Source organism: Nannospalax galili, unplaced genomic scaffold, assembly GCF_000622305.1.
Source record: "Nannospalax galili isolate Female #2095 unplaced genomic scaffold, S.galili_v1.0 scaffold611, whole genome shotgun sequence".
Taxonomy (NCBI): Eukaryota; Metazoa; Chordata; class Mammalia; order Rodentia; family Spalacidae; genus Nannospalax; species Nannospalax galili.
The window spans coordinates 75,646-100,023 of NW_008330486.1; the positions used below are offsets into that span (position 1 = coordinate 75,646).

General features: G+C 43.0%; 1 protein-coding gene across 2 annotated transcripts in view; it reads right to left on the bottom strand.

Moving 5' to 3' along the window:
• The window catches only part of Aqp9 (aquaporin 9), a 78,660-nt gene that overhangs the window by 982 nt on the left and 53,300 nt on the right, over window positions 1–24,378 (bottom strand). The window contains exon 6 of one of the 2 annotated variants that reach the window (XR_003851808.1): window positions 920–1,193. Coding sequence is in view for 1 of the 2 variants with exons in the window: in XM_029570621.1 (XP_029426481.1) it covers window positions 1,157–1,193 (37 nt within the window). In the remaining variant the exon portion in view is untranslated. Of the gene's footprint in view, window positions 1–789; window positions 1,194–24,378 lie in introns of those variants that run through there. The other variant, XM_029570621.1, reaches the window with a different exon arrangement.

Consider the following 24,378-nt stretch of genomic DNA (forward strand, 5'->3'; position numbering starts at 1 on the left):
ACCCTTCTCTTCCTCCCCTTTTCTCTCTTCCTCTCCCCCCTCCTCTTTCCCATCATCCTCTCCTCCTCCCCCAACCTCTTCCTTCCAATCTTTGTCCCCCTTCCTCCTCCTCTTCTTCCCTTCCCCTCCTCCCCACTCTTCTTCCTCCTTTCTCTTTGTTCTTCTGTTGGACTGTTTGTCCATCCGTCCATCCACCCATCCATCCATCCATCCATCCATCCAGTCACATTTAGGGGGCGGGGCACTGAGTTTTAATTTACATTATGATCCAAGTTCTTAGCAGAAACAACTATAAACTAAACTTAAAATGGGTTCCTTGGGTCGTGGAAGAAATGGGCAATCCAGAACCTCAGCAGTTTCTTCACACTGTTGCAAGCACACACTGTCTAGACCTTAGGTGATGAAGGGAGGACACCTAGCCAGGTAGGCTGGACCGGCTTCTCCTCTCCTCAGCAAGAGTGCACGGAGCCCAGCAGAGCTAGTCTGGTCTGGCATGGTAAAGCAGCTGTGTCCTAACCTGTTCTTCCTGTGCTAAGACCTTGGCCTTGGCAGTGCCTCTGGCTGCTGCCTGGACCACAGTCCCATTCCTGGCTCTCCTGCCTCCTGGCCAGGGCTGTGAGTTCACCACTGTTTGCTTTTACGTCCTCTCTCTACCCACGTTCTTCATCTTAAGTTTCTAGTACTAGCAATCAAGAACAATGACTCATCCACTCAGCACATTAATTAGCTTGGTGATTCACTCACTCAACCAACATTTCCTGAGCAAAACACCCTGTGAGGTGGGCGTTATTTTCTTTATTTTATGGATGCAGATATGGAAGCTCAGGGAACATAAGTTTGCAAAGTAGACCTTGGAATTCAGCATCTGGTATTTAAAACGGTGTTTTCTGCTTCCTTTTGAGCTTCTTAGGGGCCTCACCTCAGATCTTACAGGATATGATTCCCAAAATCCTTTGATGGTGGGAATGGCCCTGGCTCAAGCATGAAGGGCTTTGGTGGACCTTTTCAGATAGCACCACTGGAGACGAAGTGCAGGGTACGGGGCAGTGAGGAGCAAAGCTGAAAAGTTTGATGTCATGATCCAAATGAAATGCCCATCACTGGAGCAAATGATTCCTTCTAGAACCCAGAGGACAAATAATTTTGCAAATTAAGTTCACAGAAGCAAATCTTCTTCCTTTAGTACTCCTTTTCTAGGAAAAGAAAGAGAAAGCAGTGTTAATCATATGAAACAGATGAAGTGTCCCCTTCCCAAAGTTGTGGTTGCTGACGCCAATGTAAGGTCACCCTGCCACCTTGAAAGCCTCTACTCTGAGTCACATAGTTGAAACAGATGATTAAAATCCCTCCTGGCTTCTCAAACCTTCTCACCATCACCATAAGGTCCTATGCAGGCCAGGTTGACCTTAAACATGCTAGTAACTGAGGATGACCTTGAACTTTTTATCCTCCAGCCTCTACCATATGAGGACTGGAATTAGAGGTATGCATCTCTATGCCTGGTTTATGCTCCACTGAGACTCAAATCCAGGACTTCCTGCATGCTAGGCAAGCATTTTAGCAGCTGAGCTACATCCCCAAGTCCTTTTTCAAACTTTCCTGATAAACAAAGGAAGTGCCCGCCACAGGTTCCACTTTGTATTTATAGACATTTGTAAGGTTGAAAGATTAGGGCAAGTGGGGTTTCCCTTGTGAAGACAAGACTCTGGGCTACTTTGTCTCTGGTGGGTACAGGGCAGGGATGGAGTAGGAGAGCGAGCGTGCTCTAGATTAGACTGCAGTTTAACAACCACACACAAACTGGGGAATGTGGTACAAGCTATTCACCTCTTAACCTGACAGCCCTCTTTGTCTAAGTGCAGTTTTCACTTGTTCTTGCAATGTATTGCTTTCCAATTCTCCATTCCTTCCACACTGCAGCCACTGTGGCTTATCACACTCTCTGCCCTTGGGAAAGGTGATTCAGCTTGCTTCCCTGGGAATTGTGCCATTTTTTAGCTCACACTGTCGAGAAGGTGAAGGCTGGCCTCCGGGGCTCAGAAACCTCTTATCCCTCTCTTGATTAGGTGTTGGTTCTGTTTTTCTCTGGTACGATGAACTATTCATCAGGGACAGGTTGCCAGCAGCTTCTAGGCTCTTACCCCAGAGCTTTCTATTTAGAACTACTCAGCTCCTAGAAGAGACTGATTGGCTTGCACCGGAATATGAGTCCATCCCGGGGCCCATCGTTGTGACTAGAATATTCATATATATAAAGGGAGGAATTGCAACAAACAAGAACGCACGGGTATTTCTATAGCAGCATGAGTCCTTGGTATATGCCAAGGAGTGGTACAGCTGGATCACATGGTAGATTCATTTGTAGTTTTTCTTAGGCTGGTGTCTAAGTTCTCCACAGTGCTTTCTGTAGTGGCTGCATGAGTTTGCAATCTGACCAGCAGTGAATGAGCGTTCCCCTTTCTCCACATCTGTGCCAGCATTTGGTGTCATTTGTTCTCTTGATCTTTGCATGTCTGCCAGGGGTAAGATGAAATCATAAAGTGATTTGCATTTCTCTAATTACTAAGGGTGTGAACAATTTTTAAGGTGTTTCTTAGCCACTTTTATTTCTTTGCTGCAGAGCTCTCTGTTCAGGTACATCTTTTTATTGAGTCATTTATTTTCTTGTTTCTTTGGTTTTTTTAGCTCTTTGTATATTCTGGATGTTAAACCTCTGTCAGATGTGTAGCTGGTGAAAATCTTCTCCCATTCTGTGGGCTTCCTCTTCACCTCCCTGGTTGTTTCTCTTGCTGTACAGAAGCTTTTTAGTTTAATGAAGTCACCCTTGTTGATTGTTGAACTAATTCCTGAGCAACTGGTATCCAAATTAGAAAGTCCTTTCCTACACCTATATCTTGTAGGTTACTGCCTATGCTTTCTTCGAACAGTTTCAGAGTTTCAGGCTTCACATTGAGGTCTTTGATCCATTCAGAGGTGACTTTTGTGCAAGGTGAAAGATAAGGCTTTAATTTCATTTTTCTATGGGTGGAGATCCAGTTTTGCCAGCACCATTTGTTGAAGATGCTGTCTTTCCTCCACTGTGTGTTCCTGGCACCTTTGTGAAATATCAGGTGACTGAAATTGCATGCATTCATGCTTAGGTCTTCTATTATGTTCCACTGGTCTATGTGTCTGTTTTTGTGCCAGTACCATGCTATCCACAACTTGTCACACACAGAGAAAAAGTGTCTGAGAGATGCCCAACCCTAAGTGACACATCTACAATGGAACCTCTATACCTAAGGCTCATGGAAAACAGCAGGACAGGGGGTAGAGAGAAAACTAATGCATCTCTCAACCCTCACTAGCGAAGCTTCCTCATGGCCACAACTGGCCAAAGTGTAGAGAATAAGAGACTGCAGAGAGTGTGTCCCTAGATAGGACTCCTTTGTTAAACTTCGCCCACCCAGGGCTCAGGGACCATTGCAGAAGAGGAGATGGAAAGAGTGTAAGAGCCAGGGCTGGCACATGGACATAAGGAAACAGAGTCTTCCAGGTCTCTGGGAACTTGCTCATATGAACTTACAGCAATGATGTCAGCATGTAAAAGACCCATGCAAATTCAATCAGATAAAAACCCAGCATAGAACTTGGGAAATGGGCAGCAGGCCACAACCTTAGCTGAAAAACAATTGGCGGTTGATTACTGCTGGCTGAAGGAGAGCTGATCTTCTTTAAGGGAGAGACTCTATAGGCTGCCTAGACCCTAGTAGATGAGCTTGTACATTTAGGTACACAAACTTGACCTGAAAGGCCTTAACATATACGACAGAATGCATAATCTGGTGGGGGTGGAGGCTATAGGAGGGGAGGTGGGGGAGGGGGTGTAAAGATGATTAAGATGTTTTGTATGAAATGCACAAAATTCAATAAACATATACATTAAAAAATAAGTCAGGCGTGGTGGCGCACACCTTTAATCCCAGCACTGGGGAGGCAGAGGCAGGTGGATCTCTGTGAGTTCAAGGCCAGCCTGGTCTACATAGTGAGTTCTAGGCCAGCTGGGGCTACAGGGAGACCTTCTCTCAAAAAGATCAAAATAAATAAATAAATAATAAAAAGTGGGGAACTGGAATCAGTACTGCTTATTATGATGTGGAGAGGGATGGGGGTGGGAATTTTTCCCTCAAGAAGGGAGCATCATTTGCAAAAGAGAAAGATATTTGGTCCGTAATACCTACTAAGCATCTACTATGCATCAGAGAGCATATTTGGAGGCAGGAAAGAGAATTGTTCTAAGATCTTTGAGAATTTTCAGAAAATTTGCAGGTTTCCACAGAGCATGAAATGCAGCTTTGCCCTGCATCAATATTATCCCAATCAAAAAGGATCAAGGGATCTTAGCTGGTCCTTGGTTATGATGACTGTGTGTTACATAAATCAAAAGAGAAATTAAGATACCATCTTCGAGGCTCAGCAATTAAGAATGGTTGCTGCTCTTGCAGAGGACCAGAGTTCGGTTCCCAGCACTCACATTGGACAACTCACAGCTGCCTGTAACTCCAACTTTAGAGAAATCTAATGCCTTCGTCTGGCCTCCACCAGTACCTACACTCACATTCACATACCCACACACAGACACACACACATCCACATGATTAAAAATAAAGAATAAATCTTTAAAAATGATGCCATTTTTGATGATGGCAGTGACTTTTCTGCTGTTTTTGAGACAGGGTCTCCCAGCCTTGGCTGACCTCAAACTTGCCACAAACAGAGCAGAAGATGATGTGAGCTCCTGATGGCACATCTGAACCCAGAGTATGATGGCAATGACCCTCATAGGATAAATTCTTTACCCAGAGGAAAGTCTGACCAGCAGCCTAGATCTTCTTAATAGTTAAGTAAACTGAGCTGAAAGATGACATGATACAAAACAGCATAGCTTTGCTGTGGTGAGACTTGGCATCTGGTTCGGGTCTACTGACAATTCACAGGCATCTCTGAGTGTCTCAGGTTGGGTTCCCAAGAGGCAGGGCCCTGAGAAAGAGAAGAGGTGTGGTCAGTTTAGCAAGGCAACCCTTTGGACTATTTACTTGGAGAAGGAAGCAGGGCTGGGTATGGAGAAATCATGGACAGACTATTGTGCTGTCCCCTTCCAGGCTCAGCCAGTTCCCTGGAGTGGCCCTCAGAGTTTCCTGGATGGGACCAGGGGACTGGACTTTGTACTCCCACAGCACTCAGGCTTGGATGCAGGTGGAGAGGTGGGGACTCTGTTGATGTGCCTCTTTCCAGAGCAGGGCATTCCTACAGGGAACACCAGTGACACTCTTAAAATCAGGGACTGGTCCTTTATCCTGGAGGGAGGGGGCACCTGGGTATCACAGTCTAGCACCCACCTTACTGGATGAGCCACTTCACCCTCAGATTCCCAGAGCCTATAAACAGAAAATGGAAATTAAGCTCATGAGATTCTTAAGTCTATTTTCAAGTTTAAAATCTACTATAGTGCCAGGTACTTACTGGCTCTTTTTCCTGAAATCTTATCTTATAAATATGCCTTTGCAAATTCTTGGTAATATATATGAACAGGAACGAGGAAGATCTCTATAAATAGATCTAGAGTAACTTTTAGGATAAGCAGGGCACAGCAAAAAAATATACAGTAGGATGTCCATTGCCCAGAAAGAAGGGACAATATATGTTTGTGTGTGGAAGTGTGTACATGTATGTGTTTGTATGTATGTATGTGTGTGTGGGTGTAGGGATGTGTGTTTCTGTTTTATGTATGTGTATATGTGTGGGTGTGTGTCTATATGTTTATGTGTATAGGTGTGTATGTTGCTTGTGTGTATAAGTGCATGGATGTGTATTTACAAAAAGAAACACAGAAAATAAAATCTATAAGGAAGAGGCTGGAGAGATGGCTCAGTAGTTAACTGGGGTTTGATTTCCAGCACCCACATGGCAGCTAACAACCATCTGTAACTCCAGTTTCAGGGGATCCGGTGCCCTCTTCTGACCTCTGTGGGCATTTCACGACACGGGTGCACTTACATTCATGCAGGCAATACACTCATACACAAATAATTTTTTTTAAATCAAATATTTAAAAAAAAATCTACAAGGAAGAGGGAGGGACCTCACAGAATGCTAAAACAGCTGGGTGGCAAGGTTGAGGGACAGTTTAATCATATGCTGTCAAGGATACCCCCACAGATTATTGGCAACAAAGGAGAAGTGTGCCTTTACTCTGGAGGTTTCTGACTGTTGCGACCTTAACCAAGGGATCAACTTCAGCACCACCTGGTCTGAGACACCGTGATGTTGCTATCATATGGCTCATGATTCCACCACGAAGTTCGAGCCATTGCCCCTGTGGAACTCTTCCCAGAGATGTCTAACCTGAGTCTGATGGAGTTGCCAGAACTAACTTCCTCATACAGAAAATATAGAGATAGAAGAAAAAGGTAAATAATACCACGAGAGAACAGTCATCCCCTTTTAGAATGTGGAACATTCTACAAAAACAGTACTCTTCAAAAATGTCAATGTCAATAAATTTTTAAAAAGAAAAGTGATAGAAGCTGGAGCTGTGTGGTAGAGTACTTGCCTATGTAATGTGAAAGGCTTTGGGCTGAATATTTAGCACCACAAGAAGGAAAGAGAGAGAGGAAAGAAAGAAAAGAAAAGGAGAGGAAGAAGAGGCAGGGCAGGAAGGAAGAAAAGAAGTAATATTTAATATTTTTAAATAGTAAAGGCCAAAGAATTTAAAAGACTTAAGGTTTTTAAATATTTTGTTATTTTAATTTTATGTGTATGAGTGTATTGCTTGCATGTAGGTAGGTATACCCGTGTCATGCAATGCCTGAGGAGGTCAAAAGAGGGTGTCAGATCCCCTGGAACTGGAGTTAACAGAAGGTTGTTAGCTGCCATGTGGCTGCTGGGAGTGAACCCGGGTCCTCTTCAAGAGAAGCCAGTGGTCTTAACCTCTGAGCCATCTCTCCAGTCCGAAAAGGCTGAAGATTTTAATCAAGTGCAAAAGCTTGGCAGAGTTGTAAAAATATGAATATAAGTGGACTGAGAGCCTAAGTTATAATAGTCCTGGGTGTGATTACTGCATTGTGGTGATGTAAAGAATGTTCTTCAATTTAGGAGGAACATGGTAATGTAATTAGTGAAGAAATGTCAGGAATATTTGTGATTTAACAAAATACAGTTAAACGTGCATGCATTTCCTCCTGTCTTTTCTCAGTCGATAGCTAAGAACCAAGACGGAAAGATAAAGGAAAAGGGATAAAGTGCTAGTATCTGCTGACCCCAGCTCTATTGTTAGCACCATGGCCTCATTCTTTTCTATAGACTTGACATTTTTTTCAAAATAGTTGGAGGAAGTGCCTAGCTGTACAACATAAGACATGGAAGAGTTCAGATTTTTTTATCTTTTAAATCTTCCACTTTATATATTGGAAGAGATTAAACCCAAAGCTAATTAAAGCTCAGAGGTTAAGGAGCTTGTCCAGGGCCACAGAATCAAATAAAGGACGGTTCTGATGTTAACTGTTACTATGCTTAGCCACCCATCACAAAAATTAACCTCTCTTTTTTGGCATGCAAAATTCTTTTAAATCTTTTCTGGGGTTGTACCGACTTTCCCATGTCTAAAAGACTGAAAGAGGCAGGTTCACAGGTGGCCCCAACATGGGCACCATCTCTCCTCAGGACTATAGATGGCCTCCCATTGTTCATCAGCCTGATGTGTCTGGGCTTCAAGAAGCTCCTGTGTCCCTATGGCCCTGTCCCCCACCTCACAGTCCAATTTACCCCATTCCTGTTTCCCTCACAAACCTGCTAAGTCAATATTCCTTCATATTTCTGGACTGATTGTCAAAAGGATCCTCAGTGTTATTGCAATAAATCATAACCAAGTTAAACCAGAATGATTGTCTATTTGTTATTGGGAGGGGGGCAGGGACATACCAGTCTCCCTCCGAAAGGACAGCCCCTCCTGCAGAAGATGCTTGAAAACACTAAATTGCCATGCTGAGCTTGCACAAGAATGTTTCACAAGGTGGGGTAGCAATAAAAAATAGACACATTTCCTAATCTGCATTTCTTCCTCTGAAAGAGGGGATCTGCTTAGTGGAAATCAAACCCTAGCTGGAGAAGTAAAAATAACTCAAGGATCTTTAAGAAGTCTGGATGGGGAATGAGATGATGATATCTCATTTGGTGCTTGCCATTGCAGACATGAAGACCCGAGTTTGACACCCCCAGAACCCACATTTTTAAAGCCTGGGAATGGTGGCACATGATTGTAATCCCAGAGCTGGGAGGCAGAGGGCCCTGGGCCTTGCTGGCAAGCCAGCCTAGCCTATTTGGTGAGAAGGTGGAAAGCACTTAAGGAATGGCACCTGAGGTTGTTCTCTGTCCTTAACGCATGTACACACACGTGTGTTCCTGCACACACAAGAAAATTAACTCTCTCTCTCTCTCCCTCTCCCTCTCCCACACACTTGCTGACTTGTTATCTTCCAATCTCTCTCCCAACCCCTTTCTTAACATTGCATTTTTTTCCCTCTCTTAGTGTGATATGCTGACTGTTTCTTTTCTCTTTTGACTGGAACAAAGTGGTTTTCATTCTTCATATGTATTGGCTGTCTGGTGTAAAAATTCTAGACGCCCAGCCCCTTTCCCCTACCTTGTTCCTGACAATAAGCCTTTTCTTTAATGAATATTTAATGAAGGTAGCTGTTCAATAAAAATGAGTGTTATATATAAAGTTGTGAAATGTTATTTTTCTCTCCTGTAAAGAAGAAAAAAATATCAGTGGAATGTATGATTTATAGTCAGGCTGAAAGATCACACTTACTCAAAAGGCATCAGGCATGGAGTGGGCAGAAAGTCTAAAGTCATCGAAGAAAGCTGGAGGCTTTTCTACAGAGTGAAAATAACTCCCCAAAGTTTCCTTCATGTGCTGAGTCAGGTCCATGGAAAAACCAGCCTTGGGGGGCGGGGGGTACTGACACATTCTCTCCAAATGAGAGACATCATTTCTTCTCTTGAATTTATTGGATTGTGCTTCTTTTTTTTATTTCTTGTGTGTGTGTGTGTGTGTGTGTGTGTGTGTGTGCATGCATGTGTACACGTGTGAGTGTGGAGGCCAGAGATGAACTTGGAGTGTCATTCCTCAGGAGCCATGTACTTTGTTTATGGAGAAGGGAGGACTCTCAGTGGCCTGGAACTCCTCAAATAAGCTAGGCTGAGTGGCTAGTGAGTCCCAGGGATCTGCCTTTCTGCCTCCTCAGCACTGAGATTACAAGCACACCTCCAGGCTTCTTTTTAGGAACATAGGCTCTAGAGATAGAGCTTGGGTCCTCATGCTTATAAGGCAAGCACTTCACTGACTAAGCCATCTCTCCATCTCCAAACTGAGTCTCTGAATTCTAGTCCCTGCGTGCAGCTGGGTGTAAAGCTCTAACACTGGCTTTCACAGCAAGCCTCACAAGCTGCAGTCTTGGGTATTATATGGTCTGCCCAGCATTTTTCAAAATGAAAAGTTGCACCTAGAAGCCCTGATTCCAACTTTTCTTGGAAGACTCAGTAACACTGACTGGGCTTGAACTTCCTCCCAGTGGAAGGTGCTAAACTCTCTTGGCTGTGAATTCTGTGGTTTTCTACAATCCCTCCACATTTCTGGTACTGTGATTGCAATTTTATTTAAATGACTGACTCCAGACCCATTTGAGTTGGAGAACTGTAATCCAGTCTCAATTCTTTCGATGACTGATTCCTCTTGACATCACCAATGGCTCCCCCGCATCCAGGATACCTCACAAGACATTTCACAGCACATGATTCTGTTTATTTCTTCTGACAATCTCTTGAGATAAAAATTATTATCACTTTTAAGACATATTTCTTGATCTTGAAGAGGTTGAGGAACTTGCCCAAAATTATATAGTTAGTAAGCAGTAGAGATTGGATTCAAACCCAAGACCCACACTATCTCGTAACTAAGGCAAAAGAGTTTGATGCCACTGATACAGTCATCTATAGCTCATTTTCTTTTTTCAAAAAAATTTTTATTTCTTATTTTTACTTTATGTGTATGAATTTATTGCCCGCATGTATGTAAGTGCACCTGTGTCATGCAATGCCCGCAAAGGTCAGAAGAGGGTGTTGGATTCCCTGGAACTGGAGTTATGGACAATTGCTAACTGCCATGTGAGTGCTGGGATTTGAACCCAGGTCCTTTGCAAGAGCAGCCAGTGCTCTTAACCACTGAGACATCTCTCTAGACCCCCACTTTCTTTCCTAAGACTTATTTTTATTCATGTGTATATGTGTTTTGTCTGTGTGAGTGTATGTCACATGTATGTGGATGATCATAGAAGCCAGAAGAGGGTGTCAGATATCCCCTGGAGCTGGAATTACAAGTGGCTGTGAGCTGGTTGATGTCAGTGTTGGGAACTGACCTTGAGTCCTCTAGAAGAGCAACCAGTGCTCTTAAACCACTGAACCACCCTTCTAGCCTCTATAGCTTACTTTCTTTTTTTTTTTTTTGGTCTTTTTGAGACAGGGTCTCCCTGTAGCCAGGGCTTTCCTGGAACTCACTATGTAGACCAGGCTGGCCTTGAACTCACAGAGATCTGCCTGCCTCTGCCTCCCGAGTGCTGGGACTACAGGTGTGCGCCACCATGCCTGGCTTAGCTTACTTTCTTAAAGAGCAACATACCACCACAGGGGCACTAAAAGGACTGTCATAGTTGGCTTCAGTTGCCAACTTGACACACCTGGGAAGGAGGAACCTCAGTTAAGGAATTTCCTCCATCATATTGGCCTGTGGCTGTATCTGTGGGAAACTTTCTTGATTGCTGGTTGATACAGGAGGACCCAGCCCACTGTGGGATGTGCCCTATGCAGGTGGGCCTGGGCTGTATAAGAAAGGTAGCTGAGCAAGTCAGGGGAAGCAAGCCAGTAGACAGCTTCTTCTCCACTTCCTGCCCCAGCTTCCCTAGATGATGGACTGTAAACTTTCTTCCCCAAGTTGCTTTCGGTCATGGTGTTTATTACAGCAACAGGAAAGCAAATTAGAACAAGGACCACGGGTCAAAGAGCCTAGAGGTGGGACAGGGGTCACCGAATTGTCTTTTGAGGGGTTACCACATTAGCGGCTGACATTAGCGAATCCCTTTTCCCTTCTTGGCCTCAGTTTTGCTGTCTATAAAGTGAAAGAAGACGGTCCGTGAAGGAGGAAGCCTGCAGGTGCTTCCAGCTCTTCAGTTTGGTCCTTAACCCGAGGATGGACTTGTTCCTGTTCTTTTGCTCCCTCTGCTGGTCATGGAGCAAGACAACACCTTTGCTGCGAGACTGAGTTTCCTTTAAGTATTCATTCAGGGTTTGCCCTACCCAAGTCATGGCGGGCTCCTGGTGATCTGGTGGGCAGGACCTGGAACAGCATTGGCCATGAGTCACTTTCTGGTCCCCATGGAGCAGGGGAAAGCTAGTGACGATCCGGAGCAACTCCTGATCCTATTGCGAATGTGGAAATCAGAGTTGGAAATGCTAAGTAATCATGGAAATAACGCAAGCTAATGTTCACAAGCACCGACGACAGGCCTGGTGCTATTTTAAGCACTTTCCTTACTCTTGGTTCCATTTGATCCTTAAAAAGACTGTATGAAATTTTTTGTCTTCTCATTGTCCTGGAAGGAAGATTGAAATCTACTCTCCTTATTTTCCAAATGAAGAAATAGAGGTCCATGGACATTAAGTGGTGTGCCCAAAGTCACACAGCAGCTGACCGGTGGCACACTAAGCATAGGACCTAGTCCAGACATTTATTCCTCTACTCAGCCTCTCCAATTACGATCTGATCAAGAGGACCTGCGAGCTCGGTGGGCAAGAAAGCACTTGCTACCAAACCCGACTGCCCGAGTTCGATCCCTCGGACCCACTTGGTGGAAGGAGAGAATTGACTCCCAAAACTTGTTCTCTAACCTCTATACATGTGCCATGACATGCATGATTCCCCTCCCCATACACACACTAAATAAATAAATAAAAATGTAGTAAAGTTTAGAAAAGAGTAAAATCTGACTGCAGGGATTGTACTGATCCACCAACATGTGACTAGCAGAAGGAGGCATATACTTAGAAATTTAGATTTTAAGGAGTCAAGGGGATCTTAGAAATGATCCAAAATGGAGCTGTGAAGATACCTTAGTTTGTAAAGTACCTGCCTTGCAAGCAGGACCTAAGATTGATCCCCAGAATCTATGTTTTTAAAAAAGTGGGAGCTGGAAGTGTGTACTTGTAATCTCGGTACCGAGGAGGTAGAGACAGGCAGATCCCTGCTGCTCACCAGTTGGCCAGCTGGCCTAGCCCACTGTCTGAAAAAGCAACACAGCTCTCTGTATCCTGTGTGTGGATGAAAATGCGATCATCCTGCTCCTGCCAGTCGCCGTGGTTTTCCTGCGAGGCTTCCCTGTCATGATGGACTCTGTCCTTCTGGCACCTGCTCTGCCCGTTGGTCTCTCTAGATAGGTGTGTAACTGTCTGCATTTCACCCCTCAGGCTAGCTCCGAACTAGACACTCTGCTTCCACTGACCAGTGCCCAGAGGTAAAATGACCACAACTCCCACCCATGCCACAGGATCAATGGTACAGGTAAGATTCTAAAAGTCTGTTTAGTTTGCACAGAAAACACATCATTGGAGCAGTGACCCCTGCCCAACTGGGCAGTGGACAGCAGCGTACTCTTTCTTCCTGGGCTTGCAGCTGGGCACACCATTACCAGAAAGCATGTGAAGGAAGCATGTTTTGCAGGTCAGACATCAGAACGGTGTCTTTCCTACATGACAAGTAAAAAGCAGACACTCTCCTTAAAAGGGGGAAAAGGAGAAGGCCAGCTGAGCACCCACAGTCATTTCTCCGCTCTGCTTCTTGACTTGCCAAGTGTGAGCAACAGCCTATACTCCTAACACACTCACTTCTGCTAGCACACCCTCCTTGCCAGGACAGATTGCATCATTTCAGAGCACGAGTCAAAATAAACCTGTCAGAGGAGGAGGAGGAGGAGGAGGAGGAGAAGAAGAAGAAGAAGAAGAAAGAGGAGGACTGGAGAGATGGCTCAGCCCTTAAAAGCATGTATTGCTTTTCCAGAGGACCCAAGTTCAGTTCCCAGCACCCACATCAGATTGCTCACAACCACCTGTAACTCCAGATCCAGGGGACCCAACACCCTGTTCTGGATTCCAAGGGCACATGCATTCGTGTGCACATACTCCTCTCCCTATATAACTAAAAATAATACAAATAAATCTTATAAAAGAAAGCAAAGCAAACACTAAAAATGAAAAAAACAGGTGAATGGTACCTGAGAAATGACACTTGAAGTTGACCTCTGGCTGCCACACAGATGCTCACACATGTGTATGCACCCCCCGGACATACACATGTGGATCTCCCACACATGTAGTAGTCAGGGTTCACTAAAGAACAGAACCACAATTAAGACATCACACACACACACACACACACACACACACACACACACACAGAGTCTAATGTGATTAACGTGATTTCTGGCCCAAGCAGAATCCTTTCTGTACCTCTGACAACTTGAGTTGAAATTTCACACTTGAAGTTGAAGTTTCAATCTTCAATCTGAGTTGCAGCCTCTCTAGTCCTAATTTTGTTCCCTAGAGCTAAATACTGTATAGCTACCACTTCCACACACAGTTCTCCTTCCAAGAATTTGAAAAAAAAAAGTTCTTGTAAATCTATAAACATTGTGCAGGGCTAAAGTCCAAAAATCTGATCATCTTTCACGTTATACATACAAGTATACTTATACTTGGCAGTCAGACTGGCTGTGTAGACAACTAATAATCCTTAGTATTATCACTAAGGATGTTCGTGATAAACATGTTAGGCTATTTCTCCACAATTTCTTCCTACATGGTATTATGGATTTACAAAAGATTTTATATTTTGGGGCTGGAGAGATGGCTCAGCAGTTAAGAGCACTAACTGCTCTTGCAGAGGACCCACGTTCAATTCCCAGCACCCACATGACAGCTAACAACTATCCATAACTTCAGTTCCAGGGGCTCCGGCACTGTCTTCTGACCTCCGAGGGCACTGTACAGCAGGGGTGTACTTACACACATGTAGGCAATACACTCACATACAAAATAAAAATAATAAAAAAATAAAATATGTTTTTCAGCTGGGCGTGGTGGCACATACCTTTGGTCCCAACACTTGGGAGGCAAAGTCAGGGGATCTCTGTGAGTTCAAGGCCAGCCTAGTCTACAAAGAGAGTTGCAGGCCAGCTGGGGCTACAGGGAGACCCTATCTCAAAAAGACCAAAAAAAAAAAAGATTTTATATTTTTCCCTTGCTGACTTTTATGATATATTAACTAATATCTAATAGAATAATTTTGCTATCTGATATAATAATTATCCGTTGTGTTGTCTGTAACCTAACATGTGTATTTTATGCTATGCACATTTTATTCAACTTATTGATAAAATTGATGACTAGGACTTGGTGCATTCTCTTTTAAAAAATTATGTATATGTGTTTGGAGGGTTGTGTATGTGAGTGCAGGTGCTCACAGAAGTCAGAAAAGGGTGTCAGATCCCCTGGAGCTGGAGTTACAGGCACTTGGGAGCTGTTCAGTGTTGGGAACCGAACTCTGGTCTTCTGGTGTTTTCAACTACTGAGCCATCTCCAACCCCTACATCTAGTCTTTGGCAGGATACTGAAAACCTTTTTCTGAGTAGATTCTCATACATTCATTGAGCATCGTTTAGCAAATGGTCATTCCAGCTAAAAATTAAAATCTATCCAAATTGGTCACCTATGTAATAATAGCTCTTCAACTTTACAACCATATCACACATACTCTATTCAAAACATTGGTTAAATTGTTGAACAGGACGTGGCGAATTCAGTCCTCTGGGAGGACTCTCATGCCAACAGAGTGGGTTTTGTTCCAGCCACTGAGCAACAATTAGAAATGTTCCAGCAACAAGCCTGGCTGATGTGTTGTCCACTGTGCAGCTGTTTTTCTTTCTTTTTTTTCTTTTTTCTTTTGGTTCATGATGACATTGTGGAGAACTTGGAGCTATGTTTGGCCTTTAACCTTTCTCTGCATTTCCAGGAAATATTCTCCAATGAAGTGATTTAAATTTAATCTGACATGACTGGCTGTTAATCATGTGGGTTCCTAATGAACACCAATTTGTTCCCTACATGACCATGAATAATTCATTTTAGAATCTGGAGAGCTCAGGTTGGTAGTCAAACACACCTGCGTTGAAATCCTGTCTCTTTTCACTGTGACCTAAGGCCAGTTTCTCTGAGTCTCAGTTTCCTCATTTGTGCAATGATACTAATCCTTCCTTCCTGAGTTGGATGTGATGATCAAAACACGTTATGTATGGAAAATACTTAGAAACACTGACATGCAATGAACACTCTGTACCAGCTTGTGGTCTGTTACTGTTGGTTGTTATAGTGTATCGTGATAAGTGGTCTTTGTTAACATAAACTGTCAACTTGACAGCCTGGCATCGCCTGAAAAGAGTCGCAACTGATTGTCTTTATTGGGTTGGTCTGTGGGTATGTCTCTGAGGGACTGTCTTCACTGTCTTAATAGATGTGGGTGGGCCCAGCCCACTGTGTGTGTTGGGGGGGCACCATTTCCTGGGCTGTGTAAGGAAACTAGGTGAACCAGAGAATGAGCCAGCAAACAGTATTCCTCCATAGTTTCTCCTTCAAGTTCTTGCTTGAGTTACTGTCCCAACTTCCCTAAGTGCTGGGGTGTGACCTGAAAGTGTAAAAGTCAAATGAACCCATTCCTTCCCAAGTTGCTTTTGGTCAGAGTGTTTTATTGCAACAACAGAATGAAACTGGAAGAGTTTTTGATCTGTACTTTCTAATACTGACCCTTCTTTTCACTTCTCTGGAAGTTTGAATAGCACATGGCTAGCCACAGACCGAAGGCAGTGTTGGAAACCACAACAAGCACCAAGGTGGAGCTACTTTTTGTCTGCCATCTGTTCACACTGACCATCACTCTGAAAACTGCATCTCTCCATTACTTTTGTTCTTCTTACTCAAAACACTAAACTGTGTCCCAACTCTCACCTTGATCACCCCTGAGTGTTCACTGTGTGACTCAGTTAGGGGTTCATCTGGATCAGACACGCACACTGCGGCCACTCTTCCTGTTTCCTGACTTCCTAAGTCCCATGGTCATGTTTTACATATATCTGTTATCATCAGCTTTGGAATGTTTCAGAGAAGAGGTCACTTAGCTCTGCCAAGATAGGGTAGAATATGAAGTCATGGGATTGTGGGTTAGAAACAGGATTTGGAGAAGCAGGATAGCACCCCCAAAATGGAGAATGATGGGGGGGGGAAATAGCTCAGTGGGAAAAGCACTTGCTGCCAAAGTGTAAGGACCAGAGTTTTGGATTCTCAGCACCCACACAAATGCTGCAAATGCTGGCTGGGCATCCAGTCCCTCTGTAACCGAGAGGTCAGGAGGTAGGAACAGGGAATTTCCTGATCAGGCTGGCTAGCAAGTCTAGCCAAATTGGTGCAGAAAGGTCTGGGTTGAAGTGAGAGAGCCACCTAGGAAGAGTACTTCCATCACTAACAGTCTACTGTGTAGACTTTACTGAATTATATGTACCCACTTTCAGTTGATAGATGACAGGATGCTTTCACTCTTCTGCTACTGTGAATAATGCTGCTGCATTTCAGCTTTTATGCTATAATGTTGATGTCTCTGTTGCTGTGATAAAACTGTCCCAAACCAACTTGGAGAGGACAGGGTCTATTTCATCATGCACTTCCAAGGTATAGTCTGTCACTAGGGGAAGCCAGGGCAGCAGCTCAAGGCAGGACCTGGAGGCAGGAACTGAAGCAGAGGCTGGGGAGGAATTCTGCTACTCATCTGTGACCCCTGGCTAGCTCCATTACTTTCTTATACAGCCTAGACCCACAGTGGGCTGGGCGCTCCTACCTCAATTGGCAATTAAGAAAATGCCTCGCAGACAAGGCAAAGGTCAATCCAATGGCAATAATTCCCTAACTGAGGTTCCCTTTATCCAGGTGTCTCCAGTTTGTATCAAACTGACAAAAAATAGGCAGCATACTGAGCATCAGATATGAAGCATGTTTTGGGTTCCCTTGATGTTAAGACAGGAGTGGAATTTCTAGGTAATATGGTAAGTCTATGCTGAATTACTAAAGAACCATGGTCAGAGTTTCAGTCATTTTAGATTTACTGTGCCTTGTTTTGTAACCCAAAATGTGGTCTCTCCTGAACAGAGTTCTGTGTAGACTTGATGTGTATTCTGTAGTTACTGGGTTTGGAGTTCCATAAAAGCTTGTTATGTCTGGTTGGTTTGAAGTGTTTTCCAAATCTTGTATTTCATTGTTGATATTCTGTTTAATTGTCCTATCATTATAAAAATGAAACATTTATTCTTTAGGGATGCTTCAGTGGATGGCCCTACATCCATACTGAACTCAAAGGAGTTATTTAAGAAAAAAAGAGGGAGGGGCTGAAGAGATAGCTCAGCAGTTAGGAACACTGACTGCTCTTGTAGAAGACCCGGGTTTGAATCCCAGCACCCACGTGGCAGCTAACAACTGCCCATAACTCCAGTTCCAGGGGATCCGACAGTCTCTTCTGTCCTCTGTGGGCATTACACAACACGGGTGCACTTACCTACATGCAGGCATAACACTCAAACACATAAAATTAAAATAAATATTTTTAAAAAAAGAAAAAGAGAGAGAATATGAAGTTGGGGTAGAATCAAGAGGAGTTAGGCGGGAAGGGTAGAAGGCGGATATGATCCAAATATATTATATGCATGTATCTTGGTTTGTTTCACAATTCAATTGAGAGTTCTTCTTCCCAGGTGTGTCAAGTAGACAATTGGAGCTTACTAGCAAAACTGACCCCTTGTCAACCTCACACACAAACACATTACTACTAAACCATAGCCTTTCTATTTCTTGTCCCCAAGATCTTGTTAATATTAATATCACAATATAAAACACAGTACAACTTAAAAAGTCCCAAAGTCCTTAAAAAAGTCAAACACCGTAAAAGTTCAAAGTCTATTTAAAAAGTATCTTAACTGTGGGTTCCTGTAAAATCCAAGACAAGTTACATACTGTCTTATTTCAAGAGGGAAGAACCAGGACACACTTTAAAGCAAAACCGAAGTCCAGCACATAGGCCTCTGGGATTCATTCACCATCCTCTGGGTTCCAAAGGGCTTGGGCAGCACCATTTCCTTGGCTCTGCTGTTCACAGCATACACAGCCTGTCTCATAGACTCAGGCCAACTCCACTCCACACCTTCCACTGTCCTTGGTGGTTACCCCACAGTCCTGGCATCCCCAATATGTTGGGGTCTTCACCACAAAGCTATACCTTTACCAACAGCTGCTCCTGCCCTTGCTGGATGTCAAAGCCTCAGATTCTCTCCATGACTCCTTTATGCCTTCAAAACCAGTACCATGTGGGAAACTCTTACACATTACCAAGTTCAGCTACCAGCTTGAAAGGCAGCCTGGGCTCCCCACTGCACCACAGTTTCTGCATACTGACCCTGAGGAAAGACTTCCCAGAAAATTTTACCTCAATGTTGCTGGTCTCTTATTAGTCACACTGGGCTTTCAGTCCCAGCTGACCCCATCAATTGTCCTACTAAAGCAAAGGTTTCACTTCAGTGGTTCTGGTCTTTTGCTAATCACAGCTGATTCTTCCATACCTTCCAACCAGAAACCACAGATTCTCAATTCAAAAGTACCATACAAACAGCCCTGATAATCTCTGCTTTCCTTGAAACTTCAAAAGCCAAGCCTCTGTCATATGCATTTCTCTAAGTTCTCACAGGACAACTCACTAAGCTCCAAGCACACAAACAGCTTTTCCATCCCAAAGTTCTAAATGCTTTCACAATCCTCCCTAAACAACATGGTCAGGTTCATCACAGCAATACTCTATTCTCTGGTACCAGTTGCTGTCTTAATTTTCTTCTCTATTGCTATGATAAACATCATAACCAAAAGCAACTTGGGGAGGAAAGGGTTTACTTCATCTTATATCTCCCAGGTCACAATCCATCACTGAGAGAAATCAGGTCAGGAACTCAAAGTAGAAACTGAAGCACAGACCACAGAGGAGCGCTGCTTACTGGCTTGTTCCTTTGGCCTGTGCTCAGACTGCTTTCTTCAGGGGAGGCACCACCCACAGAGGGATGGATCCATTCATATCTCTTTTTTATTTTATTTATTATTTTTATTTTATGTCTGTGCATGTATTGCCTGCATGTAGGTAAGTGCACCCATGCTGTGCAATGCCTACGGAAGACAGAAGAGGCTGTCGGATCCCCTGGGACTGGAGTTACGGACAGTTGTTAGCTGCCATGTGGGTGCTGGGACTCAAACTCAGGTCCTCTGCAAGAATAGTCAGTGTTCTTAACCACTGAGAAAATTCCCCAACTGAGATTTCCTCTTCCCAGGTGTGTCAAGTTGACAACTGAAGCTGTCCAACACAGTATATAGAAATTTAAAGAATAAAAACATATTTTAAAAAATGAATATTTCAGTTAGGTGTGGCTGCACACGCCTTTAATCTCAGCATTTGGGAGGCAGAGGCAGGTGGATCTTTGTCTACATAGCAAGTTCCAGGCCAGCTGGGGCTACAAGGAAACTGTCTCAAAAAGGCAAAAATAAACAACTAAATAAATAAATGTTGAATATTTCAGTCTTCAACTACTATTATTGAATTATCTGTCAGTTTTTGCTTCATGTATTTTTATGCTCTGTTAAGTATACATAGATGTATACTTGCTATGTCATCTTGATGGATTAACTCTTCATCACTAGCCTCTATGGACATTGAACTTGTGGGTGCACTTACATACATGCAAATAAAATACTCATACATAAACATAAATTCAAAAAAATATTAAAAATCAGCTTGTCTTGTTTATTTACTGAGTTCATTGTCGTAGCTAGCTTTAGAAGAGAAGCTCAGCTGAGGAATTTTCTCCATCAGACTGGCCTATGGTCATTCTGTGAGGCATTTTCTTGAATCCTGATTGATATGGCTCAGCCCACTGTGGGCGGTGCAGACCTGGACTGTATAAGAAGAAAGCTGAGGAGCCAGAAAGCACAAGCCAGTCAGCAGTGATCCCCTGTGGCCTCTGCTTCAGATCCTGCTCCAGGTTTCTGCCTTGGCTTTCCTTGATAATGGACTGTAACCTAGCAGCCAAATAAGCCATTTCCTGGCCTGAGTTGACTTGGGTTAGTGTTCTATTACAGCAACAGAAGCAAACCAGAACATCCAGCAATCTGTTTTTCCCCTCCCTTTCCTTTCCCTTTCCTTTCCTTTCCTTCCCTTTCCCTTTCCCTTTCCCTTTCCCTTTCCCTTTCCCTTTCCCTTTCCTTTCCCTTTCCCTTCCCTTTCCTTTCCCTTCCCTTTCCTTTCCCTTCCTTTCCTTTCCTTTCCTGTCTTTTTGAGACAGGGTCTCCCTGTAGCCCCAGCTGGCCTGGAACTCTCTTTGTAGACCAGGTTGGCCTTGATCTCACAGGCCTGTGCCATCATGCCTAGCTGTCCTTTTTAAAATAATAGCACAAGTGTGTGCCACCAGGCCTGGCATGATGCTATATACCCAACCTTCGACTTTTAACTTCCTTAGGAAAACCATACTGAATATTTTGATGGCACTGTATTAATGCTATAAATATATTTTTAAATTTTATTTCAATAGATTTTCAAATTAATTTGGCAGCTCAATTAGATAAGTAATTTGGTTCTTCTTCTTTTTTAATCAATGCTAAGGTCTGTGTGTGAGCTAAGCATAGCCCTGTGCCAGTATTTTTTGTCCCTGAAGATATTAAGAAAACTGTCAAAACTTAACCCATTCATATAAATTGGGTTTGTGAGCCAGGCGTGGTGGTGCACACCTTTAATCCCAGCACTGGGGAGGCAGAGACAGGTGGATCACTGTGAGTTCAAGACCAGCCTGGTCTATATATAAAATAAATTGGGTTTGTGAAGTATTAGCAAATGTAGTCCTGGAGGTTCAGGATTTTTTTGTGGGGAGAGGGTAGGGGTTCCAAATTCTTACATGTCAGAAAAGCAGAGACAACTCTGAATGTGGAAATGATAGAATTAGCTGACACTTAAGATAACAAGTTCCACGTACTGTGTTAAGGGTTTTACAGGTACTTTCAACACCTTATAGAATATAGTCCTGATCTCCTCCTCATAGAGTTAATGAAGAGACTGAGGCTTAGGGTACACAGCGATTCTTCAGTGAATTGCTGAGTCTTTCTAGACCCTAATCTCTTAAACACTAGCTCTACTCTCTCCTGATGGGAACACTTAGGTTCCCTTATGGTCTTGCTTGACGATCACCATTTCAACCTTGGTTTCAAGCTGAGAACAGGTTGTAGGGTAGATTAAGATACAGTTCTCTCTTTTCCAGAGAAAAAAGTGATTTGGGGCTCTGACTAGGTTGTCAATAAATAAGAATCTCATTCTCAGAATATCATCAGATATCAGCTGACCAAGAGTTATCAAAATCCCCTCTTGAGCTAACTGTTTCAGCATTCACTTTTAATTCCAGCATTCAAGAGGATCTTTGTGAGTTCAAGGCCAGCCTGACCTACATAGTGAATTCCAGGCCAGACACGGCTACATAGTGAGACCTTGTCTAAAAAATAAAACAAAAAAATGACAAAAAAAACCAACCCACCTTTATGTAAAGCTTGGCGCCTGGAGCCTGGAAACATGGTGGTGCTATTTTTGTGCTAGATTTTATTTCCAAAGATCTGAAGTCTTGGGTAAGAGTAAGTGACTATCAAATAAATAACATATGCTGCTACAAGTTGTAGTAACTTAGGAGTTTCTAGAGTATCACTTGCCACAGGGTCTCACAAAGGGATGGATGCATGTTAAATATTTAGACTCCTTTTCATAGCACATTTCAGTTTTTAAAGTGTAAGCATTTTATAGAGTATTTATTTCTTATGTAACAATTTTTAAAGATAGTATGTAGGCTGAAGAGATGGCTCAGCAGTTAAGAGTGCTTACTGCTCTTGCAGAGGATAACTGCCTGTTACCCTGTTAACTCTGCTCTAGGGGATCTGACACCCTCTCTTGTCTTCTGTATCTGCACACACATGTATATAAACCCATATGCATTAAAATAAGTAAAAATAAAAAGATAGTGTGATGGTTAATGTTGATTGTTAACTTGGCAGGATCTAAAATCACCTAGGAGACAAATCCTCAGGTGTACTGGTGAGGGAGTTTCTAGATTAGGTTGAGGTGGGAAGACCCACCCTAAATGTGGTTGGCATCATTCCATAAATAAAAATGAGAAAGCAAGCTGAGCATTCTTCTCTCGCTGCTTCCTGGCTGAGGATGTAATGTGATCAGCTGCCTCACATACCTGCAGCCATGCCTTCCCCACCATGATGGACTGTATCACCTCCAACTGTGAGCCAAAAACCCCCTTAAGTTCCTTTTGTCAGTATTTTGTCACAGCAACACCAAGTCACTAATACAAACACATTACAGACTTTCTGGAGCTTATAGTGCCCAGGTCCTGGGACTTTCCCGCTGCCTCTGCAAACTCATTTTCTGCTGGGCCCCTGATAAGAAGAGGTCATACCATGATATCCCCATTGCTGAAGGTCTGAGGAGGAAGGGGCTGCAGTAGAACACCAGGGGCTCTAGACTAGGGAGGGCATAAGAGGAAGCAGCACCTTCATCTTCATCAGGCTCAATGCCTAGTGCTCATGCCTTTAATTAAATTTTATTTTTATATATGTAATTTGTGTGTGTGTGCGCGCGTGCGCGTGTGCATGCACACACATGCGCCCATGTGTGCTGGTTCCTGGAACTGTGAGCCACCCAACACGTGGGCTGGGAACCAAACTCTGGTCCTCTTTTAAAGCAGCAAGCATTATTAACTGCCGAGCCATTTCCTACCCCGTCCTCATGTTTTTCAGGATACACAAAAATGCTTTAATCTCTTCTAAAATCAAAGAAGTATAAAGACTATTACCCATCATTTCATCAGCACAGTCTTAAAACATCTATTCTGATTTATTCTTTAAAAAAAGTCCATCAAACAAAATGTAGCCCTGGAGAAAGGCAGTGAGATTGTGCATCCATACATAGTTTCTGGATTCTCTTAGCAACTGCAGTCTATTCGTGTTCAGTTTGTATGGGTCCTTTCTCTATTAACCCAGAGACAGCGTCTCTTATGAAAGAACTGTCTGTTCAAGCTACAAGAAAGAGGTTGGGTTTTAGTTGTCTGTTTATCATCTATCTGTCATCTATCTATCTATCTATCTATCTATCTATCTATCTATCTATCTATCTATCTATCTATCATCTGTCATCTATCTATCTATCTTTCAATCAATCATCTATTTTCAACTACCTACCTATATACCTATTCTATCTATCTATCTATCTATCTATCTATCTATCTATCTATCTATCAAATCTGGCCTTCCTATCTATCTATCTATCTGTCATCTATCTATCTATCTATCTATCTATCTATCTATCTATCTATCAATCATCAACTATCTTTAATTTAACATAGCCTTAGATGGTCCATACAGTAAGCCTGACCAGGACTACCATTATTTCTGTCCGTTGGGCTATAATTAACAAAACTGTTACCTCAGAGAACTTAAATTTCCAGCTTGAAAATTGATATTTTGGGGAGTGGGGAATCCTGTTTGCCATAACTCATTTTTATTTAAAAGTCCATCGAGCCAGGCATGGTGGCACACACCTTTAATCCCAGCAAAGGCAAAGGAGGCAAAGGCAGGTGGATCTCTGTGAGTTCAAGGCCAACCTGGTCTACACAGCAAGTTCCAGGACAGCTGTGGCTACAGGGCAACCCCATCTCAATAAAAGACCAAAAAAAAAAAAAAGAAAAAAAAAGTCTGTGGAAAATGACCTGAGATTCATTTATTAGGTTTTTGGTAGTTTCTTCCCTTTGAAACTCCCACTAAATGTTAACTGTAACACATACCAAGTAGCATATGGTTCAATGGTTCTCAAACAATGGCAATATTCTGAAGATTCTCCTTATTTCCTCAAAAAGTTTCTCTTGCCCACACCTGTATGAAACTCCTGAGGCCCCTCTCCTCTTTGTCTAGCAGTCCCATTTCACTTGTGAACACCACACAAGATTTTATTTGAACAATAGAATCTATGGCTAAATAAAATTCATAAACCATTCTCTGTAACTAGAAGTTGCAGTTCCTTTCCCATAATATTGTTGAATGCTAATATACTTTGTATGTATGTGT